The sequence below is a fragment of the Sceloporus occidentalis genome, unplaced genomic scaffold, assembly GCF_023333645.1.
Source record: "Sceloporus occidentalis isolate IW3139 unplaced genomic scaffold, rSceOcc1.0.p SCAF_305, whole genome shotgun sequence".
NCBI lineage: Eukaryota > Metazoa > Chordata > Lepidosauria > Squamata > Phrynosomatidae > Sceloporus > Sceloporus occidentalis.
In genome coordinates, this window is record NW_028317285.1 from 622,017 (window position 1) to 649,632 (window position 27,616).

Here is a 27,616-nt window from a genome sequence, read left to right on the forward strand (position 1 = left end):
ATGTCGTGTTGCGTTACTGTCCTGCAGGTCATCATGCCGAAGTGTTTGCTGGCTTTATGCAGCAACGCCACGGGCTCGAAGAATAAGGACCAGCACGTCATGCTTCACATCTTCCCCAGGCAGCCGGACAGGATCAGGGAATGGCTGCTGAAAACCGGGCAGCGGTTCAAGGACATCGAGAAGCTCATCGTGGCGCTCTCCAACGACGAAAGGCGGAAGAACTACCGCCTCTGCTCCACGCACTTCACGGAGGACTGCTACGTGGTCAACGGCAATCAGAAGACTCTCCGGAAGGACGCCGTCCCGACTATATTCCCCAGAAGTACCGGCGTCCCGTGCATAGACGAGTATATGTTTTTTCGGCCCCCTAAGCGCCCGCGGAAGCCGGACCCCGCGACCCCGCCGTCGGCCTCCAAAGATAGCCCGACGTCAACCGAGGTAATAATAACAACGTCTAACGCTAAAGTCGCGCGTAACACGTTACGCGGGGCGTATACGTACATGTCGAATGTATGCGTTTCCGTCGAGATTCTGAGCCAATCAGAAGTTGGCGAGCTGCCCAAAGTGAAGAGTGTTTTCCACACTTGACGACCCGCCAATCACACCCAGGCAGCCAATGGCTGTCTAGGATTGATTGGAGCTTTGCTTGTATTGAATGCAGCGGCCCTCAAGAGCAATCTTGGCGACCCATCGCTATGCTGTAAGAGAGCGCCACGGCACACACGTCTCTGGCATGTACAACGCACGGAACCCACGAGCATCGCTGTTCCGTCTCGTTTGGCTCCTCCCCCCGGCTTCCTCTCCCGGAACCAGGGAGCATTCCTGTGTACATTTCTCGCACGTGCTCAGTAGGACTCCTATTGACATCAGTGGGAACGGCGGCAGCCAATCACACGTATGCTCTCTAGTCACTTTATTGTGAAGATTTTCCATCCCTCATGGGGGGGGGGCATTAAATGAGACAGAAGTCTCATTTTTTAACTCCCAATAACTAAAGAGTGCCTGCGCCGGTTGGCGTGTAGTGAAACGCACTGGGGTCCATGCAGAATGTATTGCGACATCCGTTGAAAATAGAATTTTAAGGATTAGTCGCCCTTCCCCCGCCATAAACAAATATGAACCCTTTGTACACCGCTGCGGAATACGTTGGCGCTTTCCCTGGTGTCTACATCATCACCCTTCCTGGTGTGCCATAGTTCAGAAGGACTCGGCCGCGCAAAGACCTCCACACCTTCTCCACTCGGACCGCCCCGCCGGTGGAGCCGGAGACAAGGTGCCCGACGGCGACAACTTGAGGCCGCTACGTCCAAAAGCGTGATTAAAAATTGTCTGTGTTTTTGTGTAACCCCTGGGTATGGATGTGTATGTTACAAATTCTCAATAACCTGTATAATTTAATAGAGAAAAAAAAAAAAGAAATATTAAGTGTAAAAATAATAATAATAAAAAAAATTACCAAAAAGTGTCATGCACAAGATTGTTTTTTCCACCGATGGCGACTGAAGCCGCTCGCGTTTTCGCCGCTGCGCCGTTCACGATGCTCCTCAAACATTTTTATTTATTTATTATTTCTTGGGGGCATGGGAAAAAAAAATGTGGTTAAAAGAATGCCGTCTCGCCTATACCTAATTAATAATTGGCTGTAGGGTGCTGGGAAAACGAGGTGTTTTCGTCATATAAGTCGGGGGAGGGGGGGGGGGGATAAGCCTGAACTCTACTTCGGTAGTTGTCTATAATGCCCCTGACTGTTCCTAGCTGAGTCTTGGGAACCCTGCGCTCGTTACACCCCAGAGTCTCCTTTGTCTTGCTCTACATCCCTTCTTTGCCCCAGACCAACTCTATCTGCCCTGCAATTGTTCTCCTTCTGCGTCCCCCCTCTTGCTTTAAACCCCGCTTGTCTTCTGTGGCTTTCCTCTGCCCGTCGCCTACCTCCTTTCCTCCGCCTCTGGCCCGTTCTTCCCTCTGCCCCAAGATGTTCATCCTCGTCTCCTTTCTCTCCTCTGCTTTGTGCCTTCTCTCTGCCGGAGCAACCGCCATCTTGCCTGACATCGGCGGGGCTCGTAGGCGACTTTTTATGATGGCGTGGGCTGCCATTGGCACACAAAACGAAAACCACTTGTTACCAAAGATGATTGTTCTAAAGGGGCATCCACAAGGAACCTAGAACTCCCTGAGCTTGCGATGGTCTACATTGTTGATGATGTAAACCTTTTGGTGACATTTGGTGACCTGCATCTCTCCTCTAAATTTCACTGCGTGCCTCGATTGATCATTTTGCTTTGGTTAGATCTTCGTAAGTTAAATACTTAGTTTTTTTTCCCCCCTTTTTTCTTATATCTGTGCTGTTTCTGTAAAAAAAAAATAAAAATATATATATATTTTTTTTTTTAAATATATACATTGGCTGATCCCTGGTTGGCGGCCGTTTCTGGGCCAAGAACGCTTTTGTTATCTTTGATGTCGGATTACGCCGTTTTAATAAATGTTACATACGTTGTTGTCTTCTTCTTCACGTCTGTAGACTGGTATTGCGGTGAGGGAGAAATCGCCCCTTCTTATTCGGTCTTTCTCACAAGGCCCGTTCACGGCTCGCTGCGGGGCTGGCTTCTCTATGATGAACCAGGACGGCCACTTTCTAAGCGAAGCTCTCTTGAATATTACCCTGGAGATAATCTTCCTGCTGATCGGAGAGGTGAGGGACTCTGGGAATGCTTGAGAAACCCCTTGTTTCATTTACTGCATCAGAATTCCTGTAGGGGGCGACGTGTCATGTAGTAATATAGAATAAGTCCTAATTAACAGGGAACTCGTTATCTATTATCGTGTGAATAATAAATCAGCGAAAATATCTCCTTGCTTTTTTTCTCTCCTTCTCTTTCCTCTTCTTTTCTCCTCTTTTTCCTCTTCTTTTCTTCTCTCTTTCCTCCTCTTTCCTCTTCTTTTCTCCTCTTTCCTCTTTTCTCCTCTCTCTCTTTCCTCTTCTTTTCTCCTCTCTCTCTTTCCTCTTCTTTTCTCCTCTCTTTACTCATTCTCTCTCTCTCTCTCTCTCTCTCTCTCTCTCTCTCTCTCTTCAAAACTACCTGTTAGCCTTCTCTACTTTTTTCTCCTTCCCTTTCTCTTCTACTTTTTTTCCCTTTTAATGTTCCTCTTCTTCTTCCTCTTTTTTTTTTCTTTTCTTCTCTCTCTCCCTCCATATCTAGCAACACTCCCAGACACACTATATCAAAAACCAACCACTCTTCTCCTCTGCACACAACACTGTCTGGCAGCCCCTTATACTTCTGCTGTGTTATTAGAAGTCTGGCTTTCGATATTGTATGCAGAGTACACAGTGGGGCGAATAGCCTGCAGATAGTGACATTTCCTAGTTCTTTAACATCTAGGATTATATTCTCGTAAAGAAAACTGGTGATAACGCCACAGACCACAGCAACACCCTAGAAGAAGCCCAAAGTGCCCAGAGGACAATCATGGACCCTCCGCCCAACTCGCTCGTGCACGTGAAGAACAACGGCGGGAAGATCAGGAATCTGGCGGGAGAGATCATTAACCTGCTGTCTGTAAGCGATGCTCTTAAGGGGGGCTTTAATTCATGCGTCTGGTTAAGGAGTGTTGATGTGTATCAGATCCTGGTGACTTGAAAGTTTTAACCAGTTGACTTGAGTGAAGTCCTGGCCCAGGAGTTCCGTTTTGAGGAAGCACCACTGGGCTTCAGTTAGTTGAAGCTCAAATTAATGTAGTTTGATCTCCTCGGGGTCCTAGTTTGCCAGGTGGATGGTGAGATCTTCGCCGGGGGTGATAGGTTTATCTACAATGTTATTTTCTTTGTTGACTTTCCCCTCCCCCCCAGAATGCCGAGGATCATAATGACGGTTACAAGAGTGATATGGAGAACGCACCGCTGCTCATTTCTCTAGGTAAGATATCTGACCCGTGGCAGAGCCCGTCCTTCACACGTCTGTAGATTATAAATCCAATTGAATCCTTCGCTCCGTCAAATAGTTAAGCTTGGGACCTCGCTTGGCAATCGGAAACTTGTCCTCGGGCTTTAATATTCGATTTTAACCCCGTTTTGTGCATCAATTAAAAGAGATCAGAAGGATTTTGAGTGAATATAGCCATCTTTCTTAAAGGGATACTCCAGCCTTAATACGCATGGGGGCATTCTACTGATCACCCCTCCCCCCACATACATTTACCCTTTTTTCCCATCCAACACCTATGTGCCATGATCTCCTTGTAACTGCCAGATATCCCCCCCCCCCCCCCCCCCCGGAGCTAGCCAGACACATTGAGTTCAATGGGAGCGCATTCCTGCCGCTGATTGGCTGATCAGGTCTGTTACAGGTGGTCAGTATAGCATGTATAGGTCAACCAGGCTTCCCCTTGTGGTTAAGGGATTAATATTTACTATGAGAGTCCAAAAAAAAAAATGTAACCAAATCTGTCTATTTTATCTTAGATGGATCTGTGAGCAGATGCCTGCCTGACGCTTATCACACCCAAGCCCCTGAGATACCGTATCAAACTGCCGTCCCCGAGCTGCCCGACGGGCATCGCACCCCGGTTCCTTCGACGGAATGCCCGGCAAATGATAAGAACGACAAGATTGTTCCGAGTTCCAAAGGCAGGCGAAAGAATACACCCAGGAAGCTGCAGAGCCACCCCGTGCCGGACGAGACCCTCGGATCGCGGGACGAGGAGAACATTACAGACTCCGACGTTTACAGGCTATCTGAGCACACGTACTCGGACTACTCGTCTGCTTCTGTTAAAGATGAGCCCGTGTCGTGCGATGAAGGCAACTTCCCGGATGAAGACGTGTACCCGCACAAAGAGCTCTCGCAGATGGAATATGCATCTCCGTACATAAAAGAGGAACCAGCCCCTGACATGTATGCTCCCGGGGAACATACACAGACCGAAGAAGCCAGCGATTCCAACATTTACGCGGCCGGCACACAGACGGACTTCACGTCCGCTCGTATCAAGGAAGAGCCGGCTTCGGGCGGGGAGGAAAACCCTGCAGAACCCAGCGCTTATACGTACGGGGACTACATGCAAACCCCGTACGCGTTTCCAGAGCCGCCACCGCCTCCTAAAGCGCAGCCTTCGAAGCCCAAACGCATACGGGATAAGCTGTTTATGTGTCCGGAGTGCACGAAATGCTTTCCGAGCAACGCGGAACTCATCCGGCATCACCGGACTCACACGGGGGAGAAGCCGTTCGCTTGCACGGACTGCGGGAGAGCTTTTTCCAAGAAGTCCAACCTGATCACGCATTACAAACTTCACACCGGGGAGAAGGCGTTTGCGTGCGCCCTGTGCGGCAAGTGCTTTACCCACAAGTCGGATCTGGTGAAGCACGAGCGGATCCACACGGGCGAGAAGCCGTTCTCCTGCCCCGACTGCGGGAAATGCTTCACCGACAAGTCCAACCTGGTCACGCACCAAAGGCTCCACACGGGGGAGAAGTTGTTCTCGTGCTCCGTGTGCGGGAAGAGCTTCACCAACAGCTCCAACCTCGTCACCCATCACAGGATCCACACGGGGGAGAAGCCGTACGCCTGTTCTGAGTGCGGCAAGCGCTTCACGCACAAGTCGGATCTCGTGAAACACCAGAGGATCCACACGGGCGAGCGGCCGTTTGCTTGCAACGTCTGCGGGAAATGCTTCACGGATACGTCCAATCTTGTGACCCACCAGAAGATCCACACGGGCGAGAAGCCCTTCCTCTGCGCCATATGCGGGAAGTGTTTTATCAATAACTCCAGTCTCGTCAAGCACCAGATGGTCCACACCGGCGCTAAGCCTTATTTATGCGCCGAGTGCGGCAAGTGCTTCACCAACAGCTCGAACCTTCAGAAACATCAGAAGTTTCACAAGGCAGACAAACCGCTTCCGACGTCGTAACGGCCGGGGGGGGGGGGGGGGAACGTTCCGCTGCGTGATACCGGAAAAGGAACGCGCCGCTCTTCACTAAAACAGGACAAGCTCCGTTTCGCCGTCTCCCGACGCTTGCCGACACTTCAGATGATATTAATAAAATATGATTGCTTTTATTTGGAAGTCGGTGGAATCCGGAGCCTTCGGCGTTCCTGCTCTCGGCTAGAGAAGACTGGCACGTCCGCTACTATAGAGACTGCTTTTAAAGGTGCTGTTCCACTTACACAGAGCGTTTGATAGCATTTCCTAAGCAAAAACCTTAGATCGGCCGTTTTATCCCCCCCCGCCCCCAAAGGTTTAATCACCTACAAACAACGCAGAAACCTTTCAGGGTTTCTACAGCCCCAACCTATCAGTGTGCCACATGACAATTTAGGTGTTCCTAGCTCATTTTTACACAATAAAATTTTTTGGGAAGGTTTTGAGGGTTTTAGCAGTACTAGAAGTATTTTTTTTTTTCTAATGTATTTAAAGTGTAGGTGGAACTGCGCCTTAAGGGGGGTAGGTGACGAGACAAGTGGGCATTACCCACAAGGTGCATCCGAACTGGGCCAAGCTGTCTACTCCAGTGTCGTCTGGTCAATCATGTGGCCAAGTAGAAGACCGCCCATTGGTGCACGGACCTAGAAGCCCACTGGGCTTTTGCCCAATGGACCTTAAGCCTTCTCCAGTCTTAATGTCGTCGTTCTTTTGGTTAGCGTGTAATAACGTGTAATGACCTCTTTGAAAAAATGTTCCTTAAAGGAGATCGGTCATTAAAAATCTAAAATGTATATATTTCTTTTATCTTATGTCACGTAGTCCAGTGCTGTAGCCAATGTTACTATTAGGATACTTTTTATTTTTTAAGTCGAGCATTTTTACACTTTGTGGTTACGTTTTTATTGTCCAAGACAGTTTCACTTGGCCTTTTTCTTTGGGTCTCGTTATGCCGAGATTCAAGTTCATTCGGTCTTCGGCAGACCTATCCGTGCGAATGGCCCGAATCACCGATGGCTGAGAAGATACGAATCGTAAAAAAACCGCAAAGCCACGTTTCTGAGGAATCATGATATTCCGTGATGCTTTCGCTTGAAATAGACCTCGTAGTGGCAAACGAAACCGAAGACCGATTGGTTGCGTACGCGAATGAAACGGATTGGTTGCGTACGCGAATGAAACGGATTGGTTGCGTACGCGAATGAAACGGATGGGTTGCGTACGCGAATGAAACGGATTGGTTGCGTACGCGAATGAAACGGATTGGTTGCGTACGCGAATGAAACGGATTGGTTGCGTACGCGAATGAAACGGATTGGTTGCGTACGCGAATGAAACGGATGGGTTGCGTACGCGAATGAAACGGATTGGTTGCGTACGCGAATGAAACGGATGGGTTGCGTACGCGAATGAAACGGATTAAGTCCCTCGTAAGTGAATGAATGTCACAGCTTGCACAGTCAGTTTATTTAACTCATCATTTAACGTGCAAATTATTCAAATTTATTGTAATTAGTGATGGATGTGCTTTTTCTGGTATGCATTGCATGGGATAACCACTGCTTTTGTGCTTTTTCTTCTTTTTAATAAGATCCGTTGAACCTTTTTGTTTTTCGGTTTAACAGATTTGGTATTTACCTGGTACCTGAGCTTGTGTAAGTTACGCATGAGCAATAGCTATGATACGAATTTGTTGTGGATGCAGAATGTTGAGCCTCGGGACGGAAAGATAAAAAATTTTTTATTGAAAGTCTTTTTTTTGGTCGAAATTCATTGAAAGCAGGAGATGCGACCCTAGCAACGATGAATAGAATTGATGTTGGCTATCCTCAAAGCTGATGCGAAAGAGAACAGTACAAGCCAATTAGCCAAATTTTTTTTATTCTTCCTCCCTTAAGAGTCCATTTCCTGCCCCTCCCCCCCTTTTTTTTGTTTTTTGGTCAATAATATTTATTCTTCACATAGATCCATTGGTTTGGGAAATATGTAAATTTCTATTTCATCGTTGATTGTGATTGGCTCCACTTTTATATGTATGATAAGTATGACTCGGCCTCTATGCTTGTTGTAGTAGCAGTCTGTGACGTTATATACTATGTGCTCCTATAGTCCAGATACGTCGTACGGCCCATTACGTCAGCTTCTTGTGAACTCTGTTTATAGTACTGTATAGGATCGTACGTTTTGATATCATTGTATGTGGTAGCAGGACACAGATGCCCCGTTTTGGGGGGGGGGGACTCAAAGGGGTTAATCTATACAGATCAATATAACCGGGCACCGTAAGTAAAATAAATAAATAAATAGCAGCAATGGTTACCTGGCACTTAGTATTTTTCCAGCCGCGTTCCTTGATATCGGTCTCGTGACCGTCCACCTCCACCATCGGTCCAAACGTCTTCTCAGAAGGTGTCATGTCGGTCCGCGGTGTTCCGTTTACGTCTTTAACGTGGAGAACAACATACCATTAAAATCTAATATATATATATATATATATGTCCTCGTTACATGACACGTTAGAATTTTTTTTTTTAAGTTGGCCACTGAGGCAGATCAACCTGACCCAAATCTCAGCTAATTCCCAAAAAAACTTTTAAAAATAAGGAGGAAAAAAAATCCTTTTTTTGTTTGTTTTATATCACATGACGCAACAGACGAAAAAAGGAAGCGGGACAAACCGAATTCAAAGAATCATATAGGAAAATCATAAAATGAAAGGTTACGCATTTGTAATGGCGGAGGGGCATGAAAGAGTTTATGATAGAGGCGCTATTCCGCAAAGGAAGTGTAGCACTATATGAGGGCTCCCCCTAGTGGCACCAGGATAAAAGTTGACTGAATAATACGCATTTATTTAGGTTTTACGTTGGTTAATATAAAATACATTATGGTGGCCGTACTGTTAGGCGAGGCATCTTCTTTAAATAAAATATATATATTTTTTAATATTTATGTAGTAGGTATGAAACGATGGCTGTTGGTATGCCCGGCTCCTTTGGATTGGCTCACACCGCGTGGGGGGGTGGGGTTATGCTTATTTGCTTATGTATGTATGTATCATTATTGCGCGGGTCTCTTTGCGCTCTGATTTTGTACGCGTATACTTCAGCATGCATTAATGTTGCTTTGATATGTTATTAATCTGGAATGTTAATAAAATTATAAACTGGTTAAAAAAAATATATTTTTTTTTTCTGTATTGTTTCTGTGATGTATTTAACTTTGCCGCAGCCTCCGTGATGTCACAGCAGGGGGGGTAGCTTTGGGCATAAATCCACCCAAATTGATGCTTCAGAGTTTGTTGTTTTGAAACAAAATTAAAAATGGCGTCAGCGCGGCCCCCTGTTACTGATCAGCGTTCTGGGGGACATCTCAACAAATGATATGATTTTTCTCTATTGCGGTGGCGTTGAAGGACCCTCCTTCGCTGTTTTGCCCATTTTGCGTGGACTCCAGTGCATTTTGCTGCTTGGAAATCGGTGCAGGCGTTCTTTAGCTACAGGCGTGAGAAGAGGAGACGTCTGTCTCATTTAACTCCGCCCCCCAGGTTCCTCTACTGACAGCGAGGAGCATACTGCAGTACGCTTCTCGAAACATGCTCAGATTAACTCCCATTCTAGTCCATGTCGCATACGTGTGATCTGCTGCCTCCATGACATCAATGTAAGTGCTACAGAGGAAGTGCAAGAACTACGTACCGACGCTTCCTGGGGGGCCCCATGGCTTTTTGTTGCCAGGGGCCCTGGATGGTCTCAATCCGTCCCTGGGCTGAAGATAACAGATTGAGAAGTCGTCCGCACGACTGACACGCAGCTGCCTGCAAACGTGGAGATTAAATCAAAGCGTGGTTTAAAATGGGGCGGTTCCCCTTTAAAATTGTAAGCCGTGACCTCATAGGAGGAGTGATGTCATAACCCCCTCAATAGAATGTCAGGCAGGCAGCTCTCTGCACAGACTCACCTCTGGATAGCGAAGAGACACAAGTGACTCTGATCTGTGGAAAGCGGACTCTCACATTATTATTATTAATATTATCGGAAATCGAGTTATTATTTTCCTGATAATACGATTGGTCGGAGCGGAGGCGGCGGGATCGCCACCTAGTGGAGGAAAAGGGTTCAGCATGAAGATGATATTTCTGATTTTCTGGCTGCTGGCTTCGGCCTCAGGACGGCCCGAGGATGAAGAGAACGTCCTCCCGACTCACCTCGTGCTTCCGTTGGTCGCGGGGGGCTTGGTGGTCCTGCAGGTCGCTCTCCTCGCCGCCGTCGGCGGATTTCTCTTGAAGCTTGTGGAGAAGAGCGAAAAGGAGAACGCAAAAGGCCCCAAGATGGAGGTTTAAATGGACGCCTCGCTGTGTGATTGATTGACATCGATTCAATAAATTCATTCGCTGTTTGAATGAAAATTAAAAAAAAAAAAGTCTTTATTATTATTACTGATATTATTACTAATCCTCGGATACGGTGATGATAGGCGACGATTATCTACTGGGGAGGAATAATCATACAGAAGCTGCTCCTATTGTCCAAAGAGGGACAATGCTAGAAAAGCAGGAGTTATGGGATTCTATCAACAAGAATTATAATAATACATTAATAATAATAATAATAATAAAACATTAATAATGCTAATAAATCAATAATAACAATAATACACTAATAAAAACTATACTAAATCAATAAGAATAAATTAATAATACTCAATAGTAATAAAACATTAATAACTACTAATAATAAATCAATAATAATATCTTAATATTAGTAAAAAAACGAATAAACATAAGGTTGTCGGTTGCCGTAATTACCGTTTGCCCCTTTTCAAACATGGCCGCAGAGGCTTCCTTACAGTAGCCTAGCACAATGCCGTCTCCATGGTAACACCCGAGCGTCCCTTCTCCAGGCCGGGATCCGTGAGCCTGCTGCTTGAGACGCAAACAAAACAATCCAATCCCGGAGCTCGCCTCCGCACTGAGCTCTAAACACCATATACACAAGTAATATGGGCCCCTCTCATCAATCCGCGGCCTTCGAACTGCGTTTATGTCTCCGTTGCTTGGAACTCCGCGATGTCTGCGAGGCTCGCTGTCAGATGATGGCAGGCGGCGGGTATGTATGGCTGATGGGGGGGGGATCTATATTAATTGGATCAGGAGGCTCTGCAGACCTCGGGTGACCTCCTATCGGGGCGGAATAATAATAATAACATGTCATTTTATTGTGTTAAAGCTTTAAGTCCCAGCCTGCCTGGCTCCACAGATGATCTACCGGTATATAAATATCTCCTAGTATACTAGTAATGGTATATATTAAAAGTCATTTTATATAAAATGACCTTTATCATATGCTAACAGACTCATGAGACTGGTACCCTACGTACATAATTTGTATTTAAGCTCCTCCTCCTAAAAATCAGGACTGTCTTGCAAAATCCGAGACACATGGGATGTATGTAGCCGTATCAGGGGTAAGTAGAGGAGGCATTTAAAGGGCAACTCCTACAGCCCCCCCCCCCTCCCCTCAGTAGGGTCTGTAGCAGAATAACAGGAAACCCCGTAGTTACCGTTTCTGGTGTGATTTACCTACAAATAAATAAAAATATAAAAAATATAGTGAGGTCAGTGATGTCATCGTGACATCACTGGCACGCATAGCACGTATTCTCTTAGTTTCCTCCCATTCTGGTTGCCCATTTTTATTTTTCTCATTTCTCTTTGATCCTCTTCTCTTTATCGCTCTTTCTCTCTCCTCCTCTTCTTTCATCACCCCTTTTCCCAATCCTTTATGTTTATCTCCCTCCTATTTCTTTTTATCTCTCACTTTTCTCATTATCTCTTCCATTTATCTTTATCTACCCTTTCTTTTTTTCTGTCCTCCTTTTTCTCTTTGTCTCCCCCTTTCTCCCTGCCACTCCCCTTTCTCTCCATCTTCCCTTTTTCATTATCACCCCTTCTATCGCTCTCTCTTCTCTCCTCATTATCTCTCCTCTATATTTTTATCTCTCCATTTTCTTATGATTTATTCTATATCTATCTCTCATTTTTCATTACCATATTCCCTATATCTATTCTATCTGTCTCTCCTCCCCTTTCTCCCTATCTATTCTATCTGTCTCTCCTCCCCTTTCTCCCTATCTATTCTATCTGTCTCTCCTCCCCTTTCTCCCTATCTATTCTATCTGTCTCTCCTCCCCTTTCTCCCTATCTATTCTATCTTTTCTTATTACAGCATTAATTACTGGGTACGTTGACGACGTACAGTTACGTCATCTTTTAGTACAGCTTAACGTTTTTCTTATAATACATATAAATAAGTCTGGGGAGGGAAAACTTACCGCCATCTATCTATCTTTGCTAATAGATGAAGCCGTAGACAAGCAAATACTCGAAGATTTCACACACTTGCCCCCTTTAAAAGTTGATGTCATGGAGGGAAAAGGCAGCGGTAAGACGGATCGCGTCCCAAAAAGAGCCTGCGACGTATATACTGAATCTTTGGGACGTACGGGGGAGTCGTCATTGCACTCCCCTAAAGGAAACCCCCAAAATGTGTGCGCGCGCCATACACGGGCCGAATCCACTCTTATTACAGAAGACAATGGTCACCTGACCCCAGAAATCATGCAGCAAAAATGCTCTTCTGTCTGTATTAAGGAGGAACCTTGTGAAAATATCCCAACCGAAGAAATGGAAACAATATATACGCCTTCTACGATTAAAAAAGAAGACGCCTCGTCTGAAGAGCTTACAGACAGTCGGACCGCCACACAAGAAGATACCCCAAAAGACTACATTGTGGTCCGTGTCAAGGAGGAGGACTCAGACGCGCCAGAGAAATATCTCACCGATACTAGCGAGTACGCACTTAGGCAATCCCCGACCGTGCAGATCGAGCAGGAGTCGCGTTCCCCGGATGATACACCGGCCAGCTTTGCTGGTAGGCAGACGGAAAATGAAGGAGGCGGCGCCATAAATGCCCAATCGGAGGAGAGCGCGTCGGAAATAAAGTGCGTCGGGTGCGGGGAAATCTTCCTCAGGATGTCCGATTTTGCGTCTCACCTACGATCTCGCACCAGGCAGGGGCCCCGTCCGCGTCCCGAATGCCCGAGGACGTGCGGCGCCCACGAAGAGCCGCCGGCGCGTCGGAAGGTCCACGCGGCCGGCCGGCCGTTCCCGTGCTCGGAATGCGGCAAGCGCTTTACGCAAAGATCCAGCCTGGTGACCCACCGCAGGGTACACTCGGGGGAGAAGCCCTTCTCGTGTTCCGTGTGCGGGAAACGCTTTTCGGCCAGGTCCAGCTTCGTAGAGCACCAGATGATCCACACGGGGGAGAGGCCCTTCTCGTGTTCCGTGTGCGGGAAACGCTTCACCAGCAGGTCCAAGGTGGTCGCCCATCAGAGAACTCACACGGGGGAGAAGCCCTTCCGGTGTGCGGAATGCGAGAAGTGCTTCTCCAACAAATCCAACCTTCTCGCCCATGGGAGGCTCCATGCGGAGAACGCCCAGTTTTCGTGCTTCCAGTGCGGGAAATTCTTTAACTATAAGTCAAACCTCATCACGCATCAGAGGGTCCACACGGGAGAGAAGCCCTTCCCGTGCTCCGATTGCAATAAGCGCTTCAGCAGCAGATCCCATCTGGTCAAGCACGAGGTTCTTCACTCCGGGGTCAAACCCTTTACGTGTTCGCGTTGCGGAAAGCCCCTCGGCGGCCGGTCGCGCGCCCTCGCTCACGCGGGAGAGGAGCGGCACCCGCGCTCCGTGTGCGGGAAATGTTTTGTGGATGCGCCAAATCTCGTGAGCCACGAGAGGAGCCACGCGGGAGCCACGGTCCCGGGCCGACATCAGAGGGTTCATACTTGACCCGTGGGGCTCCTACTTTGTAACCCATCGGAGGAGAAAGCGAAGTAGCGCGAGCAGAACGTAGAACCCTTGGGATATACGTGTACACTAAACATGCGCGGCTCCTGAATCGAAAGACGAGACTGAATGAGGTTTGGGCCTTTACCAAAGGGTCTTATCTGCTGGCAAATTGTATGTATCTGGCCGTAAACCTGTAGACATCTAATATTTTCCGTCGGCGGCCAACAAAATAAAATAAATACCCTTTCGTTGATTTTTTTTTTTTTTATGTATTAATAAAAAAGGGTTAATGATGAGGTCTCAAGCTCCGGATTCGATAATCTAAATGGGAAGGCGTGCTTAACACTCGGTAAGGGGTCTTCCCTTAAATGGCTGTTTTAAATAACAAGAGAAGAGTCATGTGATTGGATGGTTGTAAGTATACTAAGCACTGAGCGTACCAGGAGGGGTTATTCCTCTCTTGGGTGCTGTGTATAGTTATTGACACTCCAGGGGGGCCAGCATAGTATGACACCCTGCCATTGGCTGAGAAGGCGGGTCACGATGGACCAGATGGGGTGACCAAGGCTCTCTCTCTCTGTCTCTTACCTGGCCAGTCTCCAGCCCAGCCTTTGATGGGGAGTGTGGGCTTCAAAGGTTTAATGCCATCCGGTCTTCTGGCTAAGCGGTCTTCTCTCCCCGCAGAGCGACTTCTCCTAACTTTAAAAGCTTCACCCCCTAAGCCCAAAACACAGCCTAATTATGATTGACTTGATTTAAAGTCACAGAGTGGGAAACTTTAGGCGGTAATGTAAGAAAATTCTACTTTACCGAAAGGGTAGTAGATACATGGAATAGACTTCAAACGAAACCCTGCGGAGCTGGGAGCGAGCCTACAGAAATCCAATTCAGCCAAAAATTATATCGTGATCACGTAATAAAGAAAAAACGGTAACACCCCATCCACGAAATGTAGTCGTCCGTGTTAAAATACAGAGTCAGAACCGAATTAACCCCTTAACTCCCCTATCAGAGGATGGAGCGGGAGAAATGAAGATCCTCTTCGAAATTTGGTTTGGCAAATGTTGAGGGCTCCCCGGGCTCATGTGTGGAATGCCCCCCCCCTCCCCCACTGACTTTAACAGAAACACTTTCTTGCCACTGATTGGCTGCTACAAGACATCCCAAAGACACCTCACTCGGACCTCTGGGAAAAGAGGATATTGAGTTTTTTCCTCAACCTTTGTGCATTTCCTGCACGTCAAGAAAGTGTTTGTGTGTGAGTGGCGGTGTGAGTGGGTCTATGCGTGTTTGTATTAGTGGGTGTGTGTCAGTGTCTGTATGCATTAGTGCCTGGGCATGTGTGTGTCAGTATGTGTGTTTGTATTAGTGCGAGTGTCAGTGTCTGTATGCATTAGAGTGTCTGGATATGTGTGTTAGTGTGTCGGTGGCTGTGTGACAGTGGCGGGCAGTGTGTGTATGTTAGCGTGTGTATGAGGGTTAATGTCTCGGTATGTGTTGGTGTCAGTGTGTGTGTTGGTGTCAGGGTGAGTGTTAGAGCCTAAGTATGTGTGTGGGTTAGCGTGTGTCTGTTTTAGCGTGAGTATCTGAGAATGTTTGCGTGTTGAGTGTCAGGGTGTGTGTTAATGTTTGAGTGTGTTTGTTAGTGTGAGTGTTTGGGTGCCTGTGTTAGTGTACATGTCATGCTAGTGTGTAGGTATGTGTGTCTCTGTGTTGGTGTGAGTGTCTGGGTGCATGTGTAAATGATACACTGTGTATCTTTTTTCTCTTCCCTCGCTTCTCCTTTATCTCATCTTCCTTTTTCTCTTGTTGCTCTCCTTTTCTTTCCGTCTTCTCTTCCATCTCCTTTTTTTTCCATTATATCCCTCGCTTCTCTGACACGTCTTTCATTTTCTTTTATTTCTGTCTCCGTTCTGATGATGAAAATATATTTTAAAAAAAACAAACATTTCTCTAAATTAAATTCAGGAAACCGGCGGGTCTATAACTGCACCCAGCAGTCTGAGCTCCTAGGGCGTAGGGATTTGGTAGTGGGACTGGCCAGGCTAAACAGGGAGACTTGGCAGGTATGGAGTTGGCTTCCTCAATGTAAAAAGCCCTCACTTTACGGACTTTACACTCCCACCCGTGGATTTCCACGCGTGGAGTTCTTTAGCACGTGACTAATCTCACATTACGAGATTCCCTTTGGGAAAATATCACGGATTTCACGCGAATAAATGGCTTTGGGGGTGAAAGAGAGGCTTGGAACGCAGATACAGGAAGCAGCTTGAGACGCACAGCCGTTCTTCCGGTTGCTGGCTTCCGGATGCATAGGTAGGCAAGCGCTGTGCTAGCTGCTGCAGGTCAGTGATTTACTGTTTACTTTAACACTGTTTAGTCCCGTATAGATTCTATAGGGGCAGCGATCGCTCCCCCCTCTGTCTTGCTAATTACACAGAGATCTTAATAATGTATAGAAAGCTATCTGTAATAATGTATGTGGAGCTATATATATATATATATATATATATATATATATATATATATATATATACACATAATGTGTATAAAGCTATGTATATATATATATATATAATGTATGTAAAGCTATCTATATAATGTATATAAAGCTATCTATAATATATATAAAGCTATATTTATATATAATGTATATAAAGCAATCTATATAATGTGTGTGTATAATTATATAAGATGTACAAAAAGCTATATATATAAAATGTATATAAAGCCATCTATATAATGTACGTAAAGCTATCTATAATATATTTATTTATATATAATGTATATAAAGCTATCTATATAATGTACGTAAAGCTATCTATAATATATATATTTATTTATATATAATGTATATAAAGCTATCTATATAATGTACGTAAAGCTATCTATAATATATATATTTATTTATATATAATGTATATAAAGCTATCTATATAATGTACGTAAAGCTATCTATAATATATATATTTATTTATATATAATGTATATAAAGCTATCTATATAATGTACGTAAAGCTATCTATAATATATACATTTATTTATATATAATGTATATAAAGCTCCATAATTAGGTTGATCACATTCAGCCTATGTAGGTAGAAGCTGTTCTTATCCCACTGTATATACACACGTATATGTGTAGGTATGTATGTCTTACATATAGATTAGGTAGAGTGGCATTTATTTTTCCTATACATTGACCTCTACATCCTGTGTAAATAACAAGCAGTTCTAACGTGGATGTATATGTGTGTGTGTGTGTGTGTGTGTATATATATATATATATATATATATAGTACATAGAATCTGCCAGCAGATCGGCCCCATCCGGCCCCCGTAAGTCGCCCGTTTCTCCCGCTGTAAAGACTCGCACGTTAATCAGTCGTTGGTCTCGTCTTAGATTCAGGAGCCGTATGTCTGTCCCATGCATGTTTAACTCCCCTGTACCGCCTCTGCTGGGAGACTGTTCCACTTATCAACCACCCTCTCCGTATTGTTTTCGATATTGTAGGCCGATAGGAATGCAACTTAAACAGCTCATTGGGTTTTTCCTCATCTTTCCTCGTGTGTGTGGTATATGCGAGCAGACGAATGGCCGTCCAGACTATGGAATATGGGCATCTAATAGAAGCCCCACCTGACAGCTGTACCGGTGGGAGCCGACGTGTTCCCTTCGCGCGGTTTTCATGATTCCTCCCCGTTAAGGGCGCTGTTCCACTAAAACACAACATTAGTTGCATTAGTCGCATCTTTAGACACTTTTCGTTTCTATGGCAACGAGTGTCTAATATTAAATGTAGATGAAGCTTGTACCCTATATAGTTCTTAAGACTGCGCCACAGCGTTCTCCTCCCGGCTAGTAACTCTTTTCTATTGGCTTGTAAATGGCGTCACCCGGTTGCTGTTTTTAAGCTCGCGATCATTTTTCTGGAATAAAGCTAATAGTTCCTGTGTGTTTTGGGGTTTTTTCTCACACTGGTTTAGGTCGAGACTATAAAGTAAAACCGAGGCGTCCCTGGGCCAAGGCCACCTTCTTCAGCGAGACCGGAGTCGCTTTTCAGAAGACCTGAGTGGCTTCACCATGATAAACAAGGACGAAAATCAGACGACGGAGCGGATCTTGAATCTCACCCTGGAGATCATCTACCTGTTGACTGGAGAGGTGAGGGATTTACAAAAACGATTATTTTAATCACTACGAAACCGAATTTAGGGTCACGTCATCCATGGGAGGGCTAGTATCTTCTGGCTGGGGGCAGTAATGTCCATCTGCCCTTTGCCACCCTCCCCCATACACACTAACACATGCCCGCTAACACACACAGACATTCATGCTCACACACACAGACATTCATGCTCACACACACAAATGCTTACACATACACATTCATGCTCACACACCCTTACACATTCATTCTCATCCTAACATACATTCATACATCCTCCCTCCCTCCCTCTCCCTCCCTCCATCATCCCCACATACAGCGCTGGGGGGTTATATTACTGTATACAGCGCTGGGGGGATATATTACTGTATACATCGCTGGGGGGGGGTATATAACTGTATACAGCGCTGTTGATCTGTGGCTTCCTAATTATACAGGATTACATTGTTGTAAAAAAACCCAGCGACCGCACCACACGAAGCAGCAGCCCCTGTACGCCGGAAAAGTCCTGCCGGTCGGAGAGCCCCGTCGCGCTGTCCCCGCCCCCGTCGCCGATACAAGAGAGAGACAGCGACAAGAGAATTCTCGAACTGACCAGCCAGATCATTCAGCTTCTGATGAAAGAGGTGAATATTCCCCGGCCGCGGGGAAACTTTGTGTTAAACGGGGGGCGGGGGGGGGGGCTTGTGAAATGTACGTGAATAACGGCTCGGTTTTACCCGTGTGCCAGGTTCCCGTCAGGTATGGGGACATCACTGTCCATTTTTCCCTGGAAGAGTGGGAGTATTTAGAGGAACACCAAGAACTCTACAAGGACGTAACGGCGGAGAACCACCTGTCCCCAAACTCAACGGGTAAGCACCTTAATCCCCATCTTCTCATCACAAACACCTTGACGCATGGGCAGGCAGGGGTTAAGTGATTCAAGGAGACAGAGATGACACGTTCACTCGGTGGATGACATCACACACCATGGTTCATTCGCCAAGTCACAATGCATGCATAATAAGCAGCTAAAAGGAGAATGAAACGGGTTCGGCTCAACGCGCAGCACTGGAAGACCCTCAAAGCGATGGGCGGCCCACCATAGCTGGAATAACGAGGGAACGCCTGGCCACGACACAGCTTCTCGGCCCATGGTCCGGTTACTCTCGAAGCCCCTGAAGATGGGGGAACTATGGATGAAAACTGGTGCCGTTTGTAAAACGACTCGCCCCAACTTGGACGTAAATACCTTCAAGTTAATTAATAAATTGCTTCGTTTCAAATCCATGATGGCGGCCAACAGACCCAACGTAACGATCGCCGTCCAAATATTTATGGACACGACTGCGTTCAAGGTTCTAGATATTCTATTATTTCTCATTATAGCTGTGTTTGGTGAACGTAACTGTGCACTGTACATGAAAATAACGCCCCCCCCCCCCCCTTTTTTGGTCTTTTTTTTTTTTGTTAGACGTCTCCGCGGAAATAAGTGGATCCGAAGCGTCCGAGTCTCCCGTTCCCTCACCGGTTCCCTCAAACGTGGCCAAAAGCGACATTAAGAAGACCCCTTTGACAAAATGTCTACGAGTAAACAAGCCAAGGACGAGACCGTGCAAGCCCACGATCGACGTCGGCGAGGAGTCCCCCACGGAAGAATTAAATCTCGCCGACGCCAACCTCTATACGTCTCTGGACGCCTATACGTCGGCTCATATTAAAGACGAACCGGCTTCCTGGGAAGATGACGATCTGGGAGACATTGACATCTACATCCCCGTTGACCAGACGGACATGGAGTATTCCTTCCATATTAAGGAGGAATTGGAAGCAGGGAACTTAGCGCACGCCGGTATCCGTACACACGGCGAATATATACCGGCGGAATATATAGATCCTGGTATCAAGGATGAACCGGTCTCGGGCGAGGACGGAGATCTGTCGGACGCCGAGATATCCGTGCCTGAGGAGCCCCTACAGGCATCGGCGCAGAGGAGGTGTAGCTACGTGGGCCGCGGCGAATACTTTCCTGGCCTTTCGGATCTGGGGAAAGGCGGGGCGACCCGCAAAGCGCACCGGCGGACCGGCTTCGAATGCGGGAAGCTCTTCCGCTTCGGGTCGGACCTCGTCGCGCATCAACGAGCCCACGGCGAGGAGAAGTCGTTCTCCTATTCCGTGCGCGAGAACCTCTTCGCGCTCAGCTCCCACCTGGCCCCCCGCGCCGACGGCAAAACGTTCTGCTGCCCGGAGTGCGGGAAGCGCTTCGCCTGCGCCTCCCACCTCCTCGTACACAAGCGGGTCCACTCGGGGGAGAAGCCGTTCACGTGCTCGGAGTGCGGGAAATGCTTCTCCTGCGGCTCGCACCTGGCGCGCCACCAGAGGATTCACACGGGCGAGAAGCCCTTCTCGTGCGCCTTGTGCGGCAAGTTCTTCACGCGCAGCTCCAGCCTCATCCGCCACAAAATGGTTCACACGGGAGAGAAGCCGTACTCGTGCCTCCAGTGCGGGAAGTGCTTCACCCGCGGGACGAGCCTGGTCCGCCATCAGAAGCTTCACGCGGGGGAGAAAACGTACTCGTGTTCCGAGTGCGGCAAACAGTTCAGCAGTTACTCGACTCTCGTCAGGCATAAAGCGATACACACAGAAAAGAAACCGATTACCTTACACTAAAAAATGATCCTAAACATTTTTTGTTTGTTTGTTTTCTACATAAATGCAAATTTTTGAAAACCAACCACAACTCTCGTCGATTCCGCCTCCTAACCCGGTTGGGGCCCCTTGAGGCTGCCGAGGTCAGGAGAACGTATCCCCGTACACCGCAGCGCCGCGATTATGTTTACAACTTAAAACGAGAACCAACGTTTAAGGTCGGCCAAGGAGGGACGTTTCACTGGTTGAGCTTTGGTCACGTGACAATAAAGCGTTAGCAGCAAAAAAATGATGAGTTGAGGAGGCAACGTTTGACGTTCTTAATTGGTTATACCTGGAAAGTGATAGAATATTCCGGCCAGGCTAAGGATAAGAGGTCTTTTTTTTTTAATTTGGTTATTTTGTTTTAATTTTATAGTAAAAAGAAAAATCTAAATCGATATTTGGTGTGACCACCCTTTGCCTTCAAAAAAGCATGTTCACCCCAAGCAGACGCAGCGGTCGGCCGAGGAAAGGGGTGTCAACGGGTGAGCGTTGGCAGAGGACAGTAGGACCTTGGTGCACCCATCTACTGTCTGGTTGGACGTGGTCTTCGTGGAAGACGAGGCCAAAAGCCATGCCTCTGACATGGAAACGAGGCCAAGTCACTCAACTATTCACGAAAAACATAGGAACTGGGGTGCGGAAAAAATGGCAGCAGGTGCTCTGGGCCGATGGGCCAAAATGTGAAGCGTATGGCTGTAGCAGAGGGCCGCTTGTTCACAGAGGGGCTGGAGAGGGGTGCAGGAATGAGCGGGAACATGGTGGAGCCTTTTCGGGTGGCATTTCTGCGAGTGCGGTTGGGGATTTGGTCAGGATGAATGGTCTCCTCCATGTTGAGAAGTACAGACGGACACTTATCCATCGTGCAATACCACCAGAGGGGTGTGTGGCCCTAAATGTATTCTGCAGCATGGCAACAACCCCCAAACATACAGCCAAAGCCGTTAAGAACTATCTCCATTGTAACCATGGAGACCTGGGGGTGATGAATGGCCCCCATAGAGAGAGAAGGAACTGAGGAGGAACTTGTGGTCACTTGGAACGACCTACCTGCCGAGTTCCTTAACTATGCGAGCGCGCCTAGAAGAAATCATGGGGTTTCACCGAATACTGATTTCATCGGAGGTTTCTCTTCTGTCCGTTCACTTTTTTTTTTTTTTTTTTTTTTTATTATTATTTGTTAAATGATTAAAAAAAAAAAAAAAAAACTATTAACGTCTATTTTTGAAAGCATTCTCTATTGTATTTTCTTCACACCTGCTTAAAACTTTTGCACAGGACAGTATGTATTTTTATGTATATATATCGTATAATACGTATATAATATGTCGCCCAAAAAAAGTAAAATGCGTATGTTTGCGACAATATTCTGGCGTTGGCGCAGGCTAGCGGGGGGGGGGAATAGTGAGGGACACCCCTGTACACATTGCTGAAAATATAAATATGGCACCTACAGAAAAAGTTAGTGTGAGTTTCTGGATGTGTGTGGGTCTGAGTGTGTTAGTGTGAGTTTCTGGATGTGTGTGGGTCTGAGTGTGAGTTTCTGGATGTGTGTGGGTCTAACTGTGTGTGTTAGTGTGAGTTTCTGGATGTGTGTGGGTCTGAGTGTGAGTTTCTGGATGTGTGTGGGTCTGGGTGTGTGTTAGTGTGAGTTTCTGGATGTGTGTGGGTCTGGGTGTGTGTTAGTGTGAGTTTCTGGATGTGTGTGGGTCTGACCGTGTGTGTTAGTGTTAGTTTCTGGATGTGTGTGTGGGTCTGGGTGTGTGTTAGTGTGAGTTTCTGGATGTGTGTGTGGGTCTGGGTGTGTGTTAGTGTGAGTTTCTGGATGTGTGTGGGTCTGAGTGTGTGTTAGTGTGAGTTTCTGGATGTGTGTGGGTCTGGGTGTGTGTTAGTGTGAGTTTCTGGATGTGTGTGTCTGGGTGTGTGTTAGTGCGAGTTTCTGGATGTGTGTGTTTGGGTTTTGTGTGAATTTTTGGATGTGTGTCTGAGTGTCTCCTAGTGTGATTTTCTGGATGTGTGTGTGAGTGTGATATTCTGGATTCTGGAGTGTGGGTCTGAGTGTGTGTTAGTGTGAGTTTCTATCGCTCCGACCCGGAGATTTCAGGCTGTGACCCTAAGACCGGGAGAAGCAGCTCCTCACCCCGGAGTCTCTGTGCAAAACCCGGACAGATCCCGGGAGGCCAGGAGGTGTGTTAATGGAATATACCAAGGGGGCAGTAGAAGGGGCAAATGCATACGGAGGGGGATTCTGCATCAAGGGTTACCACAAGTATATACGACGGCTGCACTGTCCCTTTAAGACCAATCTCCCAACGCTTCAAATGGCCAAAGTGGGGCACTTTTGTCTTGGGGGTGGGGTTAGAGGTGTGGCTGGGGGTGGGGTTAGAGGTGTGGCTGGGGGTGGAGCTTTACTTTGCTCTTTTTAAGGTTTTTTTGTGGCCCAGTAATAGCATTTTTGGCATTAAAAGAAATTAGTATTAATATGATTGTCTTTCATAAATGTTGTTATCAATTAGTTTAGACCCAGGAGCCAGGTGGCTTAAGGTAATGGGAGTTGCAGTTCCACACCAAGCATAAGCTTACAAACTGTGAGAGGACAGCACACAAAAGGGGAGAGTTGTAAACGCCCGAGAGCCAAAAGAGCTTTACGCGACAGGCGACATTTTTATGGAGCTCTAGACTTACACCAATGCTGGTGGAGGCGCTTCCTCTAGCGTTTAGAGCTCGCCTCCATCCACGCCACGTGACCGAGAATGGATTCCCTGGTTGAGCCAATGAAGCGGGAGGGTGTGCGGAACGTCACTTCCGTTTACTGTCAGATCAGCTGCTAGCAACGTGGATTGTTTTGCAGGTCGGTGGTGCTGTTATTATGGTGAATATTTACATTCTGCGTCAGTCTCCGTCATACTAGGATTAACGTCGGGTCATATATGAGCGTTAATCCCGTTAAAAATCCGTTCCTATTATGTACACATGCGCAGCAGGGACTTTCATTGCATCTTATATCTCTCATGTATATTTATTATATTTATATGTATATATATAATTATTTTTATATTAGTATTATATAAACATGCGCAGCAGGGGCTTTCATTTAATCTTATATCTGTTATATATATATATATATATATATATATATATATAATATAACCCCTAGAGGTACAGGTACGTCCACAAAAGGTGTGACAAGATTACCTTTACGACGTACCTGTACGTCCTGCGTTTTTCAAAGCAGCGGAGACATCTCCCTAAAGGGATCTCTATCTAAATTGCACGGGGTGTTGCCGAACTTGCGTCATTGTTCATCAGGGGCCCCTGCTGTGTAGAAGAAATTCTAATTAAAATTGCAAAAAAATTTTTTTATTTTAGTATAGTTTTTTTTTTTTTACATGCTAGCGCTCACAATTATCATTATTATTATTTTAAATGAAAATTAAATGTAATGTATTTAAATAAAAGTGATTAAATAAATGTAAATACATTAATTATAATAATAATAATATTGTACATGAAAATTAAATGTAATGTATTTAAATTAATGTGATTAATTAAGTGTAAATACATTACTATTATTATTATAAATGAAAATTAAATGTAATGTGTTTAAATTAAAGTGATACTTTAAATGTAAATAAATGTAATTATTATTATTATTATTATTATTTTTGTAAATGAAAATTAAATGTAATGTATTTAAATAAAAGTGATAAATTAAATGTAAATACATTAATAATAATAATAATATTGTACATGAAAATTAAATGTAATGTATTTAAATTAATGTGATTAATTAAGTGTAAATACATTACTATTATTATTATCATAAATGAAAATTAAATGTAATGTGTTTAAATTAAAGTGATACTTTAAATGTAAATAAATGTAATTATTATTATTATTTTTGTAAATGAAAATTAAATGTAATGTATTTAAATAAAAGTGATAAATTAAATGTAAATACATTAATAATAATAATAATATTGTACATGAAAATTAAATGTAATGTATTTAAATAAATGTAAATAAATATTATTGTTGTACATGAAAATTAAATGAAATGTTTTTAAATTAATGTGATTAATTAAGTGTAAATACATTACTATTATTATTATCATAAATTAAAATTAAATGTAATGTGTTTAAATTAAAGTGATACTTTAAATTTAAATAAATGTAATTATTATTATTATTATTTTTGTAAATGAAAATTAAATGTAATGTATTTAAATAAAAGTGATTAAATGTAAATACATTAATAATAATAATAATATTGTACATGAAGATTAAATGTAATGTATTTAAATAAATGTAAATAAATATTATTGTTGTACATGAAAATTAAATGTAATGTATTTAAATGAATGTGATTAATTAAGTGTACATACATTACTATTATTATTATCATAAATGCAAATTAAATGTAATGTGTTTAAATTAAAGTGATACTTTAAATAAATGTAATTATTATTATTATTATTGTAAATTTTACAAACTGTTTAGGTTTTAACTTGAAGTTAAACATTTTCTCAAGGCTTAGAACCCATGCTGGAAGCATCCGACCGCGACGATGAATAAAGACAAGAACCGGATAACCGAGAAGATCTTAAATCTCACCCTTGAGATCATCTACCTGCTAACTGGAGAGGTAAATGAATTCACTGTGCTAATTCATTCGCTGCTGCATATCAGGGGACATATCAGAGTTTATTCACCAAGGGTGACCTAAAGAGGAACTTCCTCCGTATTTTTGTTCCAATAGATGTCAGATCCACCCCTTTCAGTTGCATTTATATGTAGTTGTGTTTTACACCTTTTTTTTTTTCTTTTAATTTAATAAAAAAAAAAAAAAAGGACTATATAATTTTAAAGAAGCCTGATCACTTCGCAAAAATCAACCGTTGGGTATCAGAAGAATCCCGCCTGACACGGAGCCACGGATCGTCTCCGCCTCAGCCACGGCTACATAAAAAATCCGAGCAGATTTCAGAACTGAGAAACAGGATCATTCATCTGCTCACTGGAGAGGTGAGAGCTGCATAAAACGGGCATTTTTATAGTAACAATAATAATAATTATTATTGTTATTATTATTAATATTATTATTACCATCGCATTAAAAAAAAAATTAAAGGAAACATGCACTATTTTTTTTTTAGTACCAGTATCAATTCAAAAATACATTTTCCATAAATATTGTGTGTTTTTTGTTTTTAAAATAATTCTAGGTATTTTTTTTCCTTTTAAATAAAATTATTTGAATTTTTATATATATATATATATATATATATATATTGTGGGTTTTATTAATAATGTGCATGGCTAATCCTTATAAGTTTAATGCAAAAGGCTAAAGCCAACTTGGCTTAAAATCACTATACTGTATAGTTATCTATTAGATGAATAGGTGCCGTGTTACTGTCTATTTCTCCGCCCAGGAGTGGGAATTTTTAGGAGAAGAGGAGGATTTGTACAAGAATGTGACGATGGAGAATCCCCGGCCGCTAAGATTACTCGGTAAGATGAGACTTTTAAGTGCCCGCTTTATATTGAGGTCAATTACTTGGCATTCCGTCGATCACTTCCTGCTCCAACCCTTACGAGGGTCAGCAATGTCCACGCAGTGAGGGTCCCACAGCGCTGTAAGTTTCACCGGTAACCAATGATACATTATTTTTTGTTTTTTTCCCGATAGATGAACCGTTTTCCATGGTTACGTGTAACGGGTTCCGTGCGTCTGCCTCGTTACAAGACGAAGAAAGCTCCACGAAAAATACCCGGGAAGAGAAATGCCCGACAGTATATAAATCCGAGAAGCGCCGGAGACGCTCTTTGGGAAATGTCGGAGATGAAGACCTCTCGCGAGGCGGGCGGGATGTCCTAGTCGCAGATATGTCCGCGGATCACGTGACGTCTGCGCGTGTTAAACAAGAGCCAGCCTTGTGGGAAGAAGGAAGCGTGGACTTCACATCACCGGAACGGATGTCTACTTCTGGTCGGAACCCCGTAGAATGTTCACAAACATCTAAACCTCAAGTCAAAGAGGAATCCACCTTGTATGAAGAAGAAGCAGCTGTGGCGGACACTGACGTTTCTCAACTAACTCAACCTGCTTGGATGGAGGATCTCTCTCTCCGTTTGAAGGAAGACTCATGCGAGGAGAGCCGCTCGTTGGAGACCAACGTGTTGACCCCTGCAGGATCTACAGAGTATATACTCAACGATGATAAAGAATCCAGCGGGAGAAGCCTTGTCAAACAGGAAGCTGGACAGAGACCGTTGGTCCAAAGATGTAGCTCGTGCGGTAAGAAGTTTGATGGGTCTTTAGATGACGCCACCCAACATCCAACACAAAGCACAGAGAAGGACTACGAAGGCTCTTCGTGTCCCGATTGTCTCGCTGGTAACTTTGATCGCGTTCAGCAGGCTCTTTGCAAAGGGAAGAAGCTGGCGTGCTCCGAATGCGGAAAGGAGTTTTCTTATAAATCCCAACTGGTCACCCATCATAGGATCCATACGGGGGAGAAGCCTTTTTCCTGTTCCGAGTGCGGGAAGTCGTTCAGCTGCAGCTCGCACCTTGTGGCTCACAACAGGATTCACACGGGGGAGAAGCCGTACTCCTGCTCCCTGTGCGCCAAGTGCTTCACCAACAGCGCCAGCCTCGTGGCGCACCAGAGGACTCACACGGGGGAGAAACCCTTTTCCTGTTCGGTGTGCGGGAAATGCTTCACCAACAGCACGTACCTCGTCACCCACCAGAGGATTCACACGGGGGAGAAGCCGTTTTCGTGCTCCGAGTGCGGGAAGTGCTTCACCGACAAGTCGAGCTTCCTCAGGCACCAGCGCATTCACACGGGGGAGAAGCCCTTCTCGTGTTCTGTTTGCGGGAAGTGCTTTATTGATAAGTCCAGTCTGTTAAGGCATCAGATTATTCACAGCGAAAAGAAACCTATAGGTTTTTAATGAATAAATGATTTTTTTTTTATTTTTTTTA

The 27,616-nt window shown here is 44.9% G+C and overlaps 1 protein-coding gene across 1 annotated transcript; it reads left to right on the forward strand.

Moving 5' to 3' along the window:
• On the forward strand, nucleotides 1-27,585 carry LOC149275004 (uncharacterized). Its single transcript, XM_089505001.1, has 8 exons — nucleotides 1-438; nucleotides 2,522-2,692; nucleotides 3,384-3,560; nucleotides 3,851-3,917; nucleotides 4,463-5,876; nucleotides 13,156-13,573; nucleotides 20,230-20,483; nucleotides 27,132-27,585. Exons 1-8 carry the CDS (start codon nucleotides 1-3, stop codon nucleotides 27,583-27,585), a joined length of 3,393 nt encoding a protein of 1,130 aa, XP_089361127.1.
• The last annotated feature ends 31 nt before the right edge of the window (nucleotides 27,586-27,616 follow it).